Source organism: Serinus canaria, chromosome 7 (genome assembly GCF_022539315.1).
Source record: "Serinus canaria isolate serCan28SL12 chromosome 7, serCan2020, whole genome shotgun sequence".
Lineage (NCBI taxonomy): Eukaryota > Metazoa > Chordata > Aves > Passeriformes > Fringillidae > Serinus > Serinus canaria.
In genome coordinates, this window is record NC_066321.1 from 22,390,688 (window position 1) to 22,409,110 (window position 18,423).

General features: G+C 35.4%; 1 protein-coding gene across 1 annotated transcript in view; it reads right to left on the reverse strand.

Moving 5' to 3' along the window:
• TTN (titin) overlaps nt 1-18,423 on the reverse strand; it is a 238,989-nt gene that overhangs the window by 133,953 nt on the left and 86,613 nt on the right. Inside the window, exons 104-133 of the mRNA XM_050976633.1 lie at nt 18,088-18,348; nt 17,308-17,517; nt 17,132-17,209; nt 16,991-17,017; nt 16,228-16,275; nt 15,298-15,354; nt 15,086-15,160; nt 14,556-14,807; nt 13,836-13,928; nt 13,222-13,299; nt 12,466-12,534; nt 11,748-11,834; nt 11,452-11,514; nt 11,145-11,210; nt 10,715-10,795; nt 10,078-10,155; nt 9,339-9,416; nt 8,782-8,865; nt 8,357-8,475; nt 7,164-7,368; nt 6,255-6,329; nt 6,023-6,097; nt 5,689-5,772; nt 5,302-5,364; nt 4,926-5,003; nt 4,614-4,691; nt 3,800-3,883; nt 3,340-3,420; nt 1,206-1,289; nt 682-1,017 (exon numbers count right to left, since the gene is read on the reverse strand). Coding sequence (XP_050832590.1) covers nt 682-1,017; nt 1,206-1,289; nt 3,340-3,420; nt 3,800-3,883; nt 4,614-4,691; nt 4,926-5,003; nt 5,302-5,364; nt 5,689-5,772; nt 6,023-6,097; nt 6,255-6,329; nt 7,164-7,368; nt 8,357-8,475; nt 8,782-8,865; nt 9,339-9,416; nt 10,078-10,155; nt 10,715-10,795; nt 11,145-11,210; nt 11,452-11,514; nt 11,748-11,834; nt 12,466-12,534; nt 13,222-13,299; nt 13,836-13,928; nt 14,556-14,807; nt 15,086-15,160; nt 15,298-15,354; nt 16,228-16,275; nt 16,991-17,017; nt 17,132-17,209; nt 17,308-17,517; nt 18,088-18,348 — 3,147 coding nt within the window. The remainder of the gene's footprint in view (nt 1-681; nt 1,018-1,205; nt 1,290-3,339; nt 3,421-3,799; nt 3,884-4,613; nt 4,692-4,925; nt 5,004-5,301; nt 5,365-5,688; nt 5,773-6,022; nt 6,098-6,254; nt 6,330-7,163; nt 7,369-8,356; nt 8,476-8,781; nt 8,866-9,338; nt 9,417-10,077; nt 10,156-10,714; nt 10,796-11,144; nt 11,211-11,451; nt 11,515-11,747; nt 11,835-12,465; nt 12,535-13,221; nt 13,300-13,835; nt 13,929-14,555; nt 14,808-15,085; nt 15,161-15,297; nt 15,355-16,227; nt 16,276-16,990; nt 17,018-17,131; nt 17,210-17,307; nt 17,518-18,087; nt 18,349-18,423) is intronic.

The following is an 18,423-nucleotide window of genomic DNA, read 5'->3' on the forward strand; positions in this document are numbered from 1 at the left end:
ATGATGCAGAAAGGCTTTATGACCAAGACCTTGGCACGACCTAGTTCTCCTAAGCAATGAATACTATGTTCATCCTGTACTAACAATGCAGAAAATTTTTACCCATACCATAAAAATTAGTCCTAAGGAAAACACCTGAAACTAAGATTATTTAAATATGGATATTTTTCTTTTTCATGAAAGTATATTATTCTCTTCAAGATGGAAATAAACATCAGCCATAGGGCTTTCTAAGATTTCTGAAAAAAATTCAGTGTGGCTTGTGTTCCTAAATTACTTATTTTCAAGTACCCTAGCTATTTTCTAGATAAATATATCTTTTGTCTATGATTGCAGGCTTTACTAAGCATTTTTAAGTATTTCAAGCACGGTCTGATAGAAAAATTGGACCCCAGATGAGGATGAAATTCAGCTTGGTTAAATTTTCATCGTAGGTTATACAGAGTTCTTATGAAAGAGGAATGAACATGTATGGCATGGAAAAATTAAAATTTATGGAGTTAGTAGTAAAGAGTAGATACACAGCCATCACATGTTTTCTGTGCTATATAATAATCAATAAACATCTTAAAAAATGCACACTGTAAAGCACACTGCAACATTTTAAAGCAAAAATTTGGTACTTTCATAGAATGACAAGATGCTACTTTTCCTCACACAAACCCTAAAGTTAAAGTATACCTCTAGCTGGTAGGGGAGCCTTCTCTTCATATTGTGGCTCTTCCTCCTCATATTCAGCAACTTCCTCTCCATAATAAGCAGCTTCTTCTTCTTCATAATGGATGACTTCTTCCTCTTCATACTGAGGAACTTCTTCCTCTTCGTACTGAGGAACTTCCTCCTCATAGTGACTAACTTCTTCGTAATGGCGAACCTCCTCCTTGTATTGGATTACCTCCCTCTCATACCTGGTGGTGTCTTCCTCCTCGTACCTTGGAACCTCCTCCTCCTCCTCATACCGAGGAACTTCCACGTACGCTTTTTCTTTTCGGACAACTGTCTTGCGTACTTCAGGCACTTAAAAAAGATACCATTTAAAATTTAGCACACAGATCTTACTAATATTAAGGATCACAAGGCATTGTCAACTAAGAATTAACCAAAGGAAGAGCATTCCATAGGAAACAAATCAGTACTCACTGAACATGGAACACACAAGACACAAAAGACATTTACACCATATTGGAGTACTCTATCCAGTATACCTTTGGCTGGTGGTCTTGCCATTTTTTTAGGAGGATAAATTGGTACTCTTTCTTCAATGATAGCCCTCTCTGGTACGTCAGGCACTTAAAAGATATAGTACAATTACATTTAAGGATTTTGATATGTAAATTGTTTAAAAGCAAAAGTATTGGCAAGAAACAGAAAAAGATATCTTACAAACACACGGCTGACATGTAAAAGACAAGCGTGCTTATTGTCACTGGACAAGTAGCTAGGAAAGTCATTAGGCTTCTTTTCAATTAAGAAACATCAATCTTTTCAAGGTACCAATATAAGCAGCTGATATGATTCCTGCTTCATCCAGTGCTGCCAACAGTGAAGTTAAGTTTGCTGATGGGCAGAACTCAAAATCCAGAGCCATTCAGTTACAAAATCAATAAACCTCATTGTTATCTGTAGCAGCCGCTCTCCAGAGCAGTGACACTTTTCTCTACCTCAGGAAGAGATCAAGAAGTCCTCATCCACTGACAACAAAAGATTTGTGTAGGAAACTCTAGATGAAGGTGAAGGAAGTCATGGAGAGAAACTTTGAGAGTGACTAACAATAGATAAGGGCTCTGGTCTAATTAAAAGCAAAAGAATGACGTGCTCAGTGAGGAAGGTGTTTTTCCTCTTCTGTCAATTAGTTTATGAAGTGACTTGTTCTGACATGGCAAGGAGCCGTTCCTTGTAAAAGCAGGAGCATCTCCAAAAGATTAAGATGTGGATATGTTCAGTTTTTAAGACTTATTCAGGAAAGAATGCTATGTTTGAGCAGCATATTCTCCTTTAAAGAAGTGTGTGGGTCTTGTCTTCTGAGGCAGGTGTCTTGGAAAATTTTGACCAAAATAATTGGAAACTGCACAGAAAATCACCTTGGCATTTTAAGATCTGGCAGACTTGCCAAGCTGGAGAATAACTGTGGCATTTTCTTAACAGATTTGGGTTTTTTCCTGACCTTTAGAGATGGAATCCATCCTGTTGCTGACAGATTTGAGAATTTCTAGAAGCTTTATTCATGACAAACTACAGTGAGCATAGATGAGTGGCTGCCACAAGTCTTGATGCTTGGTGTTATTTTGGGGGCAATGTGAAGACTCTTTATCTCTCCAAGTATTTTCTGGCAGTCTTCCTTGATATTTAATTATAAATGCCAGGTACATCTACACTTGAAATCTTAAACTGAAACTGCTTGGAACTGGTACTTTGGTGGATTTGAAAACAAAAATAGCATTAGGCATGAGTGTCCTTTTCAGAAAGCTCAGATTCCTTTGGATTTTTTTTTCCAGCTAAAACACCAAAGTTTGGTACCCTATTGGAGAACTGTTGCCTTTAATGTCTTTCTGCTTTGACCCTTTTCTTTCCAGACCAGATGGCACATTACACCTGCCTGACAGAGAACTAAAGGCTGTCCTTCTTCATACTCTTGGTACTCATAGTATGCTTGTCCCCCCAACTTTGGAGACTAGATAGATAATTTAACTTCATGCTGATTTGTTTGTATTAATATTTCACGATATGAATATGATAATGTCATTTATCAACAGTATGGGATCTAAAAGTAGTGAGTGTGAGGCATCTTGTGGGTCATTTTTCACAAATCAATTGATAGTCTGCAGAAGTAAAAGAGCAATAAATTTTCCTTACAGGCTGTGGACTATTGAGCAGGCACATGCATTGCACTGGATTGTCTTAAGTGCCTCAGCCATGCAGGCAACAGCAGAGCTAATGATTTTTTCTTTAACCTTCAGATGAGGAGTTGCTGTTACCGAATAGGAAAGGAGTGTCTGTCTTTTCAGAATAATAAAGCATGTTAATTTAAATGAAAGCAAAGACTGTCTCTTGTTTCCCCTCAAAGGTCAGGCAGGTGGCAAGATTTAAAAAGGAGGAGCCAAAATTAAGCCAAAATTATTTGGCTTCCACGATGCAAACAGCAGCAAGCCAAAGGAAAGAATTAAACAAGAGACAGTATTTTATTGCAATATTGAAATACTGTCCTGCATTATTCTATAAGCTTCACTGTGTGATAAACTGGCAGGAGCAAAGGACATGAAATTTTCTTTATTCTCTCTGGTTTTTTTTACTAGCTGACAAGATGTAAATTTGGATACAGAATCTTTTTAGTCTTCCTACCTGTGTATGAAATCTCCTTTTCTGTGTGGAGAGAAACGGATACTTCCTCTGACATAGCCCAATGTTCTTCTTCTGCTGGTACTTCAAAGACAGAGTCTAACATTAATTTTTTTTTCTGGTGTAATATCATGTACAATAATAAATATCCCATTTGGACTTTCTTAGAAAAATAACTATTGTTTCCTGGCACCACCCACACCCAGAGTAATTGGGAAAAATGTCTCTAGTATTTCTAAAAGGCTTTGTTACAGTTCCTCTGGGACTACAGTGGATCACAGTGATGGACCTGGCAGTGTCAGGTTAATGGTTGGACTCAATCACCTTAATGTCTTGTCCAAACTAAATGATTCTATAATTCTAAATTTGAACCTCAGGAGATGTTCCAGACCAAGAGGCCTGAAGCTCTGGTAGCCTTACATGAGCACAATCTGTTCATAGATTAACCCATGGCCAGGACTACCTTCTGGTGGTGGAGACACTTTTCTCTTTTGAACAGCAACGGATACTCTTTCTTCTCTGGCAGTTTTCCTCTGTGCTTCTGTCACTTTAAAGATAGTAATTGTAAGAAAACTAGCTTCTAAAAGAAATCACACACATTCTGAAACTGGTATGAAAGAATTATAGACAAATAATTAGGAGCAAATAGCACATTGTTTAAAAGAAAATATAATAAACACAACAATCAGACGAGACACAAATAATATATAGTAAAATAATATATCTAATATTAGAGTAACAGATATATAGACAACAAAAATTGAGCAGAATATTCACATATCATGAAGATGGAATGAAGGTGAAAGTAAGAAGTGAAGACTTTGTCTCTAAACTCTTCAGAAACTCAATTAAACCACAGAACACCACACACCATGGTACATAACAAAACCAAACACAAGAAAAGCACAGAAACAGAGAACATATGTGTAAGTTTGAAACACTTCACTGAATACTGACAATATGATAAACATTGATTTTTTTTTAATTTTGTGTTAAATTTTTTTTACTGAGTAAATGTTGTCACTCAGCTTTGCAAGCTTTTAAGCATCCAGAGTGATCAATGAAATTAAACAGTAGTTAAAAAATGCAAAGAATGAAGGTGCATCACTATTTTCTGTCACAATCAGCAGTATATTGAAGGGGAAAAGATGAAGGTCCTTTTAATTTATAACCAAATCAGGAGAGACAGATTTTATTAACTAGGCAGGCTGTGACTATGATGCACATGGATGTGTGATATTTAAAAGCCATCTCTACTTCCAAAAGGACTTGTATACCTTTAGCTGGTGGAGCTGCCACTTTCTGTGAAATTGGAACAGGTGCTTTGTCTTCTGGCACAGGCTTCTTGGTTACTGCTAGCAGTTTTAAAAAAAAGTTCATTGTAATAGATGTTAAATTAATCACAGTATACAAATATAAGCAGATGACAAAACACAAATAATAGACTTGACATTTCTTCAAGTAAAAAAAAGAAAAAAAGACAGCAAACACTGAACATCAGAGTCTGTGTTAGATAACTAGACAAAAATACAAACCACTATTCTGAGACAAGACTAGTATAACTAGTGTAACTCTGAAAATTTTTATACCTTTCTTTGGTGGAGCCACTTCTTTTTTAGCAACTGCAACTTTTTCTTCTGTGATAATTTTCCTGTGCACTTCAGTCACTTAAAAATAATGTGCAAGGATATTTAATTACAATATTTGAAATGCAGATATATGTTTCTTTTACTTATTCTGATTGTTTAAAAATGGTGCTAAGTGAACTTCAACAGCAACAGAAAGAAGACACTGCTGAAGAGCATCCTTTACATCCATAGCACCCAAATGAGTAGAGTCAAAAGAAAGGGGAGATCCCTACAAAGGTTACAGATACTAACAAACAAAACTGTATTTAATCAAAATGCCTAAACACAAATATTGCAAGACCTAACTAAAAAATCTCCATGGTAATAATCTGTTTACCTTTGGTTCTTGGAGGTTCTTCAAATTCTGCCTCAAAAGTGGGCACCAGTGCTTCTTCAGGTTCTTAAAAAAGATTGTGTAACTTTAGAAATTTTGTTTGACTTCATCAACAGGTATAAGATAGAAGATGAAATAACATACAAATGACATAAAATAACATATAAATCTCATCAAGACAGCACAGGTCACAGGTGTCATCATAGACAAACAGGTGTCATTGTAGACAAACAGACATAAAAACATGTCAAATGTTGAAGAAATTTGATACCAGAGATATATGTTGTATCAATAATCCAATCCCCAACCAAGGCATATATGTTAAAGATGGAATACAGCTAAAAAGCTTTTTTTTTTTTTTTTTGCAACAGAAACAAAACACTGATATACCTTTTGCTGGTGGAGCCACCATTTTTTTAGACACAGGAACGGGTACTTTCTCTTTAGGAACTGCTTTCTTATGAACTTCAGGAACTTTAGAAAAATGAGCAAGATGAGAAGGAAGATGGGAAAGAATATTAAAGTCTAATATTTGCAATTGCCTACTGCACAATGTGTTTTACTGAGTTAACACAAACAACAATTTTCAAAGTACAAGGTGGAATTTGGGACAGCATTCATCACTGTGAGAAGACACCACCTATGTCAACATGAACAAGCAAGACAGTAAAACAAACATAGTCCCTTTGAAGACACATCAACCAGTGGAGGAACTGGTTTATACCTTTAACTCCTGGAGCTTCCTTAGGAGCAGCTGGGACTTTTGGCTCAGGGACAACTCTCCTGTGCTTCTCAGGCACTTTAAAAGATTACAATACATAGTTTTACATGGAGGAGTAGTATCACCATGGCACAAACATACAAAAATGCCAAAAATGGACATAAACATGTAGAGTAACAACATCATGTTAAGAATGATGAAACAACTCGTATGAGGTAGTGAAATCAACTTATACCTTTTTTGGGTGGGGCTTCCTCTCTCTTTGGAACAGTTACTGTCTCCTCTATGTAGTAAGACTCTTCCTCAGCCACTTTTAAAAGAGTAAAATATAAAAATACTTGAGTTTAAGTATTTCACATACATCACTGTCTTTATGGCCCTGGTAAGTAAAAAAATATTTGTAAATCAAAAATAAACAGTGTGCTTTATTAACAGACTCTTCTGGGATGACAAGATCTACATTCAAGCCATCCTGCTTCCACTGAGGCCAATGGAAACACTCCAAAAAGCTCAAATGGAACCAAGAGACTGAGCTCTCATCTTGTATTTGTGTGGAATTGGAAAATGCTCCAGTCCTCTGTCCACTAACTCACTAATGTTGAAATTTGTCCAATTTGAGAAACCTTCTTTCCCAAATACTGAGAAAATTCCTTGACTAAGATGTCCCTGGAAAAATCTGTGGCGTAACTTGCCATAGAAACGGAGTCAGTCAGTGTTACTGTCCTTCACAGTATTATGTGACCACCAAAAAACTTACAGGTGGAAACAATCTAGTTATTTTACAGTGAAATTTTCTGAGGAACCCAAGTGCATCATGGTATTTGGAAGAACATTTACTTTATCCAAGCAACCTGGAGGAAGAGGAACTTTCGACAGAGGATTTTTGTAAACAGAAAGAAGTCCTGATAGATCTCACTATCAAAGAGTTAACTTAATATTTTCACTGTATTGAAACGGGATCAGCTACTCCACTTTTCAAAAGCAAGCAATAGAAATTGTAGAAATTAAAATGAAAATTTATAAGTTGCAAAACATATTTATATAGTAGTAATTTTTTCCTTATGAATTAGGCAGATATTAATCCAAACTGTCTATTTGGATTACTTTTTTGCTTTTGCCTAGTGTTCGTGAATTGTTTTCATACCTTCAGAAATTTCTTCTCTGTGGATGGAAATAGATACTTCCTCTCTTTCTTCTTCAGACCATTCTTCAACTGTTGGTTCTTTAAGGAAAATTATTAGTTTTAGTATTTTTGGAGGATGGATAAATGGAGAGAGGAAAGGATTGATGGATAGAGAAGATGAAGTCCAATTCTTGGCATGACAGATATGCACATGGCAATGACAGATCTGCATACAATCCAGAAAGTGCTGTGCACCCTATGCATATGTATGATTTGTTCTGAATTATGTGGCTTGTCCATGTCCTGGCTCCCTATTGTGTGTTGTTATATCTAATATCATTCCCTTGTTAACTGTCAGTTTATTAGAATGCCTCAGCTCCCCAAATTTCCCCATCACAACAGCTGAAGTGGGGGAACAAGAGTCAAAGAATTAGAGGTTTTTCCTTGATCCAACTGTATGAAAGTGAGGAAAGGAAAAAATGAGATGGATAGGGCAAGAACTGGAAGGAAATCCTGGCATGTACTCATCCACAAAGAGATCAGGTATCAGGGAAAACCTCAGCTAGCTCTGGAGAATAGATTAATTTGCAGGAGACAAACAGAAATTAACACTGCATGTATCCATATGGATGTGCATTTGCAAGTTCATATTTTAAATAGACATGTTCCAAATTTTCTTCTAAAAATTCATTTATGGTTTTTAAATCAAAATGCACATTTTCTTGACTGGGTATTTATTAATGGGGCATAGAACCAGATAAAATGATGATTTTTTGAAGCAGATATTATGTGGAATTACACTAACTTAAAACAACTGGTCTCAATCTTCCCTGAACATGAGAATGTGAACTGAAAGCTGGTGAGAAGGGAAGCAGTATTTTATCTTGAGGGCTACAGAGAGCTTGGTAGTATGGCAAAGGGATGGTTTCACCCCTAATTTGTAGAGTCTAAGATAAATAATACATCCATATTTGCTACTGCAAATTTATGAGGCCCTCATCTGAAGATTATGGTATTCAGTAGAAGAGTTTTTATGTCAGTGTGGTGGGGATCCTGACATTCAAGACTGAAATTGTACATGGCACTTTAGGAGGCTTTCAACTGCCTGCAATTCAACACAAAACTTACACAAGATAACTATCAAAAAAAGTTTGGTGTTATTTTGATCTTGATATTAGAACAACAGACTTGCAGACATAGTGCAAGTTTCTCACTATTGTCTGTTTATGTGTACCTTCAGGTGATGGCATTTCCTCTGGAATGGCAACAGATATTCTTTCTTCTGTAATAAGCACTCTTTCTTCAAAAGTGGCTTTCTTCTGTACTTCAGGCACTTTGAAAGATAATGATGTTAAATGCATGCTTTTCCAATTCCATTGTGAAAACATAGTTTTGAAATTATAATTCTAGGTTTCCAAAGAAGGGTACTCAGCACATAACATGTAACAGAGATTCAATATTTAGAAAGAATACAATATAAGTATTGCACACGAGATACAACATACTGTAATGATTCACTGTGTAAATCAGAACAGCAGAACTCACAGGAGAAGCACAAAATCAACGACTAACAACATCACAGAACTCATAGACAGGAGCTGAGAAATAGCATATCCTTCTATTCTACTGGAAAGCATACCTTTTGCTGGAGGAGCCTCAATTTTTTTAGGAACAGCAGGAGATACTTTTTCTTTAGGGACAGGTTTCTTAGGAACTGCAGGCACTTAAAAAAAGTATTTGTTTCAGAACATTTGAAGTGAAAACTGGCACATGCATCACGCAAGAGGAATGTGTTGTTCAGAAAGATTATGCATGGATATGTTTTGCTTACCAAACATGACAATTGACCAAAATGAGACAAATGCAATGTTCTAAAGATTACAAAAAATTATATTAAATCCCCTTTTGCAAGGGAATTTTCTACTTTAGGAACATATGGCATTTTGTCTTCTGGAGCTGGTTTTTTAGGTATTTCTGGCACTTCAGAGATATTAATTATAATATAATCATGTTAAATTAGCAAGTTTTTAAAGAATAAATCTACAGCACACCTATACACAAAACTGACACAAAAGATACACATTAAGGTAGATGAAGTACCAGTATAACCAGATTAACTTAGCAGTCAAACCCAAAATTTGACACAAACAAGATGCTTAAGATAATAAGAAAAGAACATTATTTTTTAAAGTGTACCTTTAGGTGTTGGTGCTTCCTCTCTTTTTGGAACAGCAACCTTTTTCTCTGGGGGAGCTTTCTTAGGAACCTCTGGCACTTAAAAAACCATAAAGTATAAGATAACTGAATTCTAAATTTCAAAGATTTGTTGGAGTATTATAGCTTTCATTAATAGATAGACATCTTCCATTTGTAAGAATATTAAGACACACCACATAACACATTCATACACTTAACATGGAAAGATCTATGACAAGAGCAACATATGTTTGATAAAAAACAAAATCAAACCAGTTGCTAGAAGACTATCAAATACTTTAAGACTGATTTCTTAGCTGAAGAATGAGATGCTCAAATATACTACCAGGTTTTAAAAAATCTCATGGATGTACAGAGAATTATACAGACAATATAAATTCTGACACAAACATGCTTACAAACAGACTAACAGGAAAATAAAACCCTACAAGTAGTGCACACTCCATCAGTAAGTGTATTTTTGGCATGCAGATGTTCTCCTTTGGGAAAAGGAACATGAACTTTTTCTTCAGGCACAGTTTTTCTAGGCTCTTCAAAAGCTCTGAAGGTATTAAAATTCATCTAGGTAATCTTTCTAAGGCTCTTGAACACCTTAGATGAGAGCAGACATTCACACATAACACACAAAGATTACATTTATCATATGTATTGAGAACATAAGAGAAGTTAGGAAAATGGCACAGAACTGGTTAAAGCCCACATTCAAAAGATGCTGTACCTTTTGCTGGGGGAGCCACCTCCTTTTTAGCAACAGCAACCCTCTTTTCTGGAACAGGTTTCTTAGGGGCTTCAGGCACTTTGGAAAACATTGTTAAAGTAAGAGGTCTTTAGTTTTTGGAACACTAATCCAGATTTGAGTAATGCAAGATTGTTTTATAGAATGAAGACAGTGCTTGGACAAGGAGATGAGCACTGCAACTGACACAATACAATGTACAGCCCTTTGTGTACCAATGTGGACAGTACAGCAAAGACATTAGGACACAGTCTAAAAGTCCTGTGTTAAAATCACTGCACTAGCACCTTCCATTTTACTCTCTCGAAGTAAAAAACACTCTACACTTGCCTGAAAAAGCCACACAACTTAAATAGAAATAATAAGCACAAGATAGTTAAGAAAGAGAAGGGCCTAAGCTGAGACAAATTCAAGCTGTAAGTTATAGAACAATTGAAAAACTGAAATTGTGCAACGGAGACAATGCAAAATCAAATAATTCATATGGAGATAGTGTAAAAACAAAGACACATAGAGAGTAAATTCCTAAATATATGCAAGAAAACATGAAAAATAATACAAAGAAAGAAAATTTGTTTGGGCTTTGCTTCTTTCTTTTTTACTAGAGCAGTAGAAATACCTTTAGCTGGTGGAGCTTCTGTTTTAGGCGCAGGAACAGGCTTTCTTTCTTCTGGAACACGCCTCTTTGGTATCTCAGGCACTTTAAAAGATAGGTGGTGATCATTTAGGAGACAGCTAAAATAACTGGTAAACCACAGTCGGCTACTCTTAACACAGTGTATAAGCAAACAATAAATGTCAAAAACTAATCTGTTTTATCAAACAGATACCACAAACCCATCTCACAAAAAGCTATTAAAGGAATTATTTAAAGCAGTCATGAAGAGGAATAAGATAAAAATGCAATAAGGCTTGAAGCTTTGACAGCAGAGCCATAGAGAAATTGAAAGATCTCAGTTCTGAAATGGTATCCTTTGGTAAACAGTGTTACAGACAGATAGTGTGAAAGTTCAGAAAAACAGAGCAGATGTTGATGCAAAGACATTCACCTTCAACGTGAGAGATCTCCAGTTCTGTAGAAACAACTTCTTCCTCCTCCTCAACCTCTCTACGTGCTACAATAGGAATTTTAAAGATATTAAATGTTGAGATAGGAAATATCAATGTCCACAGTAAATCTGAAAAACTTCAAGAAGATATTATGTGTGTACACGACACAATCATCACTGAAACATATATATGTTAATATGCAAAAAATTTAATCCAGAAAATGAACAGCATGTGCTGAATTTTGAGTCAAATTAAAACAAACAAGTAGACAAATATTTATTAGACTCCCATCAATAATCAAACTACCTTCAATTGGGTAAACAGCTTCAAAGAATCTTTCTTCAACTGTTTTCTCATGTTCTGTTGGCTCTTCAAAGAAAAGTATTTAAACAATAGTAAGATAAAATAGTTGAAATATTTCCATCTATTAAGCTAAATAATACTAAAGCTACATGACACAATGGACAAAAAAAGCAAGGCATACTGAAAGAGAAATGTCTAAATATGTGATTTGCCATACATAAAAATAGAGCAAAAGAAAGTATAGTAGGATTGATAGATTGTTTTGATTTCGGTACACAGACTTTTGGTTTTGTACATACCTGTAACATCATATGAATACTCTTCTTCTCTGTGGACAGAAACTGACATCTTTTCTTCTGAAACAGTCCATGTTTCTACTGTTGGTACTTTAAAGATAGGATTTTGTTTTAGTATTTAATATTCTAGATCCACATTAGTGGTAGTCAGCATGTGAGCTTTTATCAGGTCTTTATTGGTATTGCACATTAAAGTCTTAGACATATTTAGACAGTCAGTATTCATATTGTAAAATACTGAACAAAGAACAAGCACACAAGTATAATATTTAGTATTTGTTAAAGACTAAAGACGCAGACACCTTTAACCCAAACATTTGGAACAAAATGCATGCACAGGCTTTTGGAAATAGTATATCAGAAGAATTCTAAAGGCTGTTCTTCAAAGATACTTTTGGGCATGAGGACACAATTATAGTTATTATGCAAGGATAGGCCAGCAAGCAGAATAGATGAAGCAAAAGCTAAGTCACACTTCTGTGTGACTGCAGGCTCTTTAAACAAGAACCAAAAGGCTATCCACAAATATGTTAAAAACAGACTTTATAAAAGACAAAAGCATGGTAGACATACTAATTAAACACTGAGAGCAGTCACAGCATGACTACTACTCCTATGGATCCAGACACATACACACAGGCCCTCATATTCCAAAGAAGCACAGAAACACATTGGATGCTGAAAAAAGTGTAAACTGCAATTCAAAGATGCTGATCTGTACCTTCCTTTTTCATAACTTTTTCCTCAACGACCACTGGTGTAGGTTTTGGTGGCAGAACTTTCTTGGTAACTGTTGGTGTTAGAATTTTGTGACTCAGTCAAACATTTAGCAAAGAGATCAAAATAAGTCTACAGTAATCTGTCAATGATGTTGCAAATACAACAAACACAGCAAACAATCTAACTCATCAGCTAAGTCAGGCTTCTTAGAATCCCATAAAGCAACATAAGGAATGCTTTTGTTCCTTTTTATTGCTATGTTCTAAAGGCACTCAGGGCATTTAGCACACAGGTCATTTCTTGATACTTATTGAATTGCAGCTGAGGGAATCCTGCTGCAGAATGGGAAATGCTGCACAAAAGGAAGTAGCTACTAAGAGAATAAAGGTGCTTATTTGTTTTATAACCAAAGAGCTAACCAAAGCATCTTGATAGATGGATCAAAATGGAAAGCTGAGCAAGACAGGGATTTCACATCTTCAGCTTAGAATGAAACACACTATTTCACCCAGTGCAATTTTATACACTCTTTCTTTCTTAAAGCATTGGTGGGTAATATTAGCATTTAGTATTTTCCACTAAAAAGCTTTTAATCTTCTTTTTAAAGAATTCAGCAGAAGCTTTTATTAGATGTTTCAAAGACTGAAAAATTGATCAGACCATGTTAAGTAAAGACAAAGCACGTGCAGATCAGCTAAGTAACAAAAGGCACAACTTTCACAGCAAGATGACATTAAGATAACTAAACAGTATTTACCCTCAGCCCTTTTGACTTTTTCTTCTGCAACCCTCTGAGTGGTTACCTCCACTTTTTCATCGACAGGTTTCTTGACAACTGCAAGTAATTCAGATAGATTTATTGTTCAAGTAATCTTGCAAATTGTGTTCTTGGTTCAAACCAGATAGAACTGGCTGGGTTTTTTTCTGTTCAGGATGCTATAAACCTGTGCTCTGTTCAGTGCATTGTTTAATGGTGGTGAATGGTGATGGCAGTGAGGCTTGCTCTGCCCTGAGAGAGATGCAGTGATCTAAGTGGAAAAAGCTTCCCAGGGAGGCAGCATTTAATTTCTTAAAAGTTACACCTTTTCCCAAGGCTAATGTACAGGGAGAAGGAAGGATAACTGAAGCTCAGTTTGATTTTACCATCAATTCTTGTTTTGATCCAACCACCTTTGAGCAGAGAGCTCAGAAATACGAGGTGGGAGAAGAGAGTTGCCATGACCCTTGTGCATCTCACTGTCCAACACAGAGAATTTTCATTTTTTCAAGGAAATGTGAGTAACCAGCACAATTCAGCTTGAAGGGGATGCATGAGAGATCCTAAACTGCATATCTTGATCTGTTCCTGTTAGTTTTGTGGGAAAGTCATACCTTTTTGGACAGTTACTTCCTTCTTTTCCTTCTTTTCAGCTATTATGGCTGGTGGTTTTCTCTCAGGCACGGGTTTCTTGGCAACTTCGGTCACTTAAAAAAAAATAACATCACTTAATGACAAAAAATATGTTATCTAAAGGTTCTGTAGACAGAAAGGTATTAGTTATGCCATTATACTTTATGAATTTTAAAAACACACAGAGAGTTTTGGAGATCCAACTGTTGAAGTAAAATGTTTTGCTTATTTTCAAGTTTCATTTTTTTCATCAGAGCCAAATTTTGTTCCTAGAGGCACACATGTTACTAATCCCCAAGACAGTTCTATCATGCAAGAAACTACAAAATACAGCCATTACCATCAATCAATAAATGTTTGAAACATTTAAGTAAATCAAGCACAGGAAAATGACAGAAGAAATAGCCAAGAAACTAAAAATGAGACATATCCTTACTACTATCTACTAACTCATGTTAGATTCCAAAGATCTGCAAAGTTAATTGGCATTGAATTTCTGATGTATCCATTCCTATCTTCATCCATACCTTGTGATATCTTGTGTTATCATCAAGTGCCACTAAAATTTGTTAGCATATTACGGTTCAAGATATTTTAGCAAAAACAAAACAAAACAAAATGTTGCCTGGTTCAAAATTCTGGGGCCTTAATAATAAATACGAGAAAAGAGAAGAAATAAAATGACGTGATAATTCAAATACCTTCTTCATGAATTATTCTTTTTTCTTCATAAGTCACTTCTTTTTTCTCGTAAGCTTCTTCCCATTCCTCTTCCCCTTCATCATAGCCCTCCTCCTTGACATAATAGTCATGGTCTTCACCATAATCTTCTTCCCATTCTTCATAAATTTCTTTGGGCGTTTCCTGTATTTTCTTTTCCTCATGTATCTCTTCTCTCCTTGCCATGGATGTTATTTTGACCTCTTTGGGCTTCTCTGGCAGTACCTCAGGAACTTAAAATAAATAAATAGATTATTGGTATCATAGTGTAGAATTTGTAAGGCATATTGGATGTTCATTTTTAGTGAAAGTATTTCACCCTCACAGATGGTTTAAAGATAGTTTAAAGATTTTTTAGGCAGTGACAATCAGCTTCGATTTTAAATGTGTGTTTTTAACATAAAGCCAGAAATCAAACAATTGTGATAGATTTATTTCAGAACAAAACACCTTGTTTCCACAAGATAATTTTACTCTTTAAAAAAGTTTACAAACAAAGGAAAAAAATTACTTTTAGGTGGCAGGACTTCTTCAGGAGCTTTTTTAACCACCTTTTGGGGGACTTTCTTCAATGGAACCTTTTTCTCTGCTCAAAAAGAATAGATTAAAGAATTTGAATTAAAAACCCTAAGAACCCTTAAAAAGCCAAACAAACAAAAATCCAAAAATCAACTGTCGTATTGAAACATGAAGAAAGTATTCAAATACTGTAAGGACTTTTACCTGGCTTTTTCTCCTCTGGAGGTGGAACAAGAGGCAGAAGAATGGGAATAGGGGCAGCTTGTAGGAAAAATGAAATATTTAGAACAAAAAATAAGTTTGATATTTCCTTGCAAATGAAAAAAAAATCCTGGTTTGGTAAAATGGATTATATTATTTTATTGCAGCTGCATAATAAAAGCAAACATGGTGGTGCTTATTCTGAGAGTTTATGGCAGCTGAATAAATATAATTTGAGTGGGAATCCCGAGTGTACTTTTTTTGAACCCTGAATATCCCCAGCTTTATTTTTATTGCTGCCATCACTCGCCTATCTTTGCTGATTGTAATTAATCTAAATATCAAATCTTTCCCTTCCTGCTGCCATTGCAAGTATTTACCAAATTATCCAGGGAAAAAACCCAAGAAGTTCAAACTGCTGACATTTATAGTAAGCTACTGAATGTAACAGAAATATAAATATTGTTTGTAGCCTGTAGTCCAAAACCAGAGCCTGGGGGGGAGACTGTTTGCCATACACATGAAATCCAATGTATGGCTTTAAAGAGTATTTTTTGAAAGGCAGTAATTCAGACAGCTTGTTTAAAAGATACTTTTTGTGGCAAAAATAAGAGATGAAAATTTAAAAAAATTATCAGAGAGGAGGATGGAAATAAAAGGAAGATGAACAACAGACTGATAGGAAAACATGATGGAAAATATTCTGTTCTAAATAGAATTAAAATTCTCTTTTAAAGAGAAATTCTTGAAAAATCTCTTTCTAAGAGAATTAAATTAACTCCTACCACTACCTGTGTAGAGTTTTTGCCTTCCACACAGCAAAGAAGCCAATCCAAGTCAAGTCTTGCTCACAGGGACAATTAACTAGATCTTATTGCTGAGCTAAGTTTTTTCTCTGTGCAGATACAGAACAAGTATGTTTTGTTACCCTACCTTCAGCTGGTTTTTGAGGTGGAACCGCAACCTTGGCATCAGGAACATCTAGAAAATCAAAATGTTTAATTGACTTAATAAATAATTCCAATTAAAAATTCAATGTGATCTCCTCAAGGATAGTAGTTGATGATGTTTTAATATTTCTTTTTGTAACATACAAGGATTGTAGCTTGCTCCTCAATCATAAGCTAGGCAATCAAAAGATAACTAATTGTATTGACCTTTCGGTTCAACCAGCCCATACAATGTTATGTTTTATTTTTAAACAATTCTTGCAACATTTGGAGCAGGCTCTTAAGAACATTCAAAAAGGAAGATCACTGCATATCTTAAGGAGGTGATTTTAACCTTTTTTGTCTCCTTGGGGTTTTTTTTTCAGTTGCACAGAATAGATCCTATCTATTAATTGGTACATCTTCATTGTTCCTTAGCAGTTAAAAAAAATTACTTGTGTGTTTTAGAGAATGGGGCATTCTATGTTGTACAAAATAGGATCCCTGTGAATGTCACTGATTATAGGTTTATCTCAGTATTCATACTGAGACAAACCTATAATCTGCTCATGAGATTAATAGTTCTCAATATACTGCTCATGAGAATAATAGTTCTACATGTCTGTGGATGAGAAATACTTTTTACTATGTAGGTTATACTTAAACCAAGAAAAAAGATTTGAAAATAATAAAAAAGCAGAGCAATACTTTAATTTTATGACAGAGTATTGACAAGATCTTGTACCGGTCTTCCTTGAGGACTTTACCTGGTGGCTTCAACTCCAGTTTGATTTCTGCAAAGGAATATAAGATTTCTTTTAGGACTATTGAGTTTTCCAGAATCAGATTTCAAAAAAACAAATTTGTACATGGTTATGATCACAAATTTGTTTAGAAAATTTGCTAACCTTTGGTTACAAGATAGAGCTCTGCAGTGCTTCTTGCTTCTCCTCTTGGTTCAAGACGAGCAATTACAGAATAAACACCTGCAGCAGCCAAGAATGTTCATATTTATATTCTTTTATAATTTAAACCAGACAAAAAAAAAAAATTGCACCAGCACAACTGTTTCATGCATTTTTACCTTCATCTTCTGCATTAACATTGTGAATAGTCATATAATGACAACGACCTTCACTTCTGAAGCTGTACTTGGGACTCTCTCTCAGTTCAGTGGGGCCTTTATACCACGTCACAACTGCATCATCAAAAGACACCTCACACTCGAAGGTTGCAGACTGGTGTTCACTCACAACGATGTTCTGTATGCTCTTGGTGAACTGAATTGGTTCCGCTGTTTTTAGAAAGAAAAAAATACATCAATTGTGATGCACCAACACTGCATTTAGTGTACCTGAATCCTTCTCTTTGTTGTCATCAAAATAGCTAAATTTTAATGAGATAATAGCAATAGATCTTAAAAAAGTGGAGTAAGAAAAAAGGATTCCTCTTCTACAAAGATAAGAATGAAGACTAGAAGGTGTAAGAGTTCAGCGATAAAAAGATGGCTGTGCAGATACGTTTTGTAAGAGAAGCCATTAAGGAAACTAAAGATAGAGAATAATTAAGAAAAAGTACAAGGAAACTGTAAGAGTCCCAAAGAAAATAGAAGCCAGTACAACTCAGGTTGGTTGTGGGCTACAGGACATTATTAATCATGGTTTAACGAAGAACACGCTTAATTGAATTACACAAGTATGTCACATGCTGTTCAAAGAGAAAGGACAGTAAAACTTCTTATTTAGTCTTTTTCCAAGTTTTGGAATCTGTCTTTCAGAAATTCTTTTTATTCTCATTTGTTCTGCGAATGAAACCTCCAGAAACTGTCACTACTGTAAGAAAGAGATGCTGTGTCTTTACAAACCTTCAATGGCCAGATCTGCCGTTGTTTCTAGACTGTCAAGCTTGCAGGTATACTGTCCTTCGTCTTCTGTTCTGACGTCCTTGATGATGAGTTTGTGCACTTTGTCAGAGACTTGTGTTGAATATCTCCCTCCTATCTTAATGGGTCTCCCATTTCTATACCACTGAGACTTGGCATTTGGGATAGAGAACTGACAAGTCAGTGTGCATGTTTTTCCTTCCTTGAAAGTAGTGTCATGAAGATGCCGCTCAACTGCAGGCTCTATTAGCATGTTAAAACACACATTTTAACAGAGATCAGTGAGTGGAATAAATAGAGTGTAAACTAATTCAAATA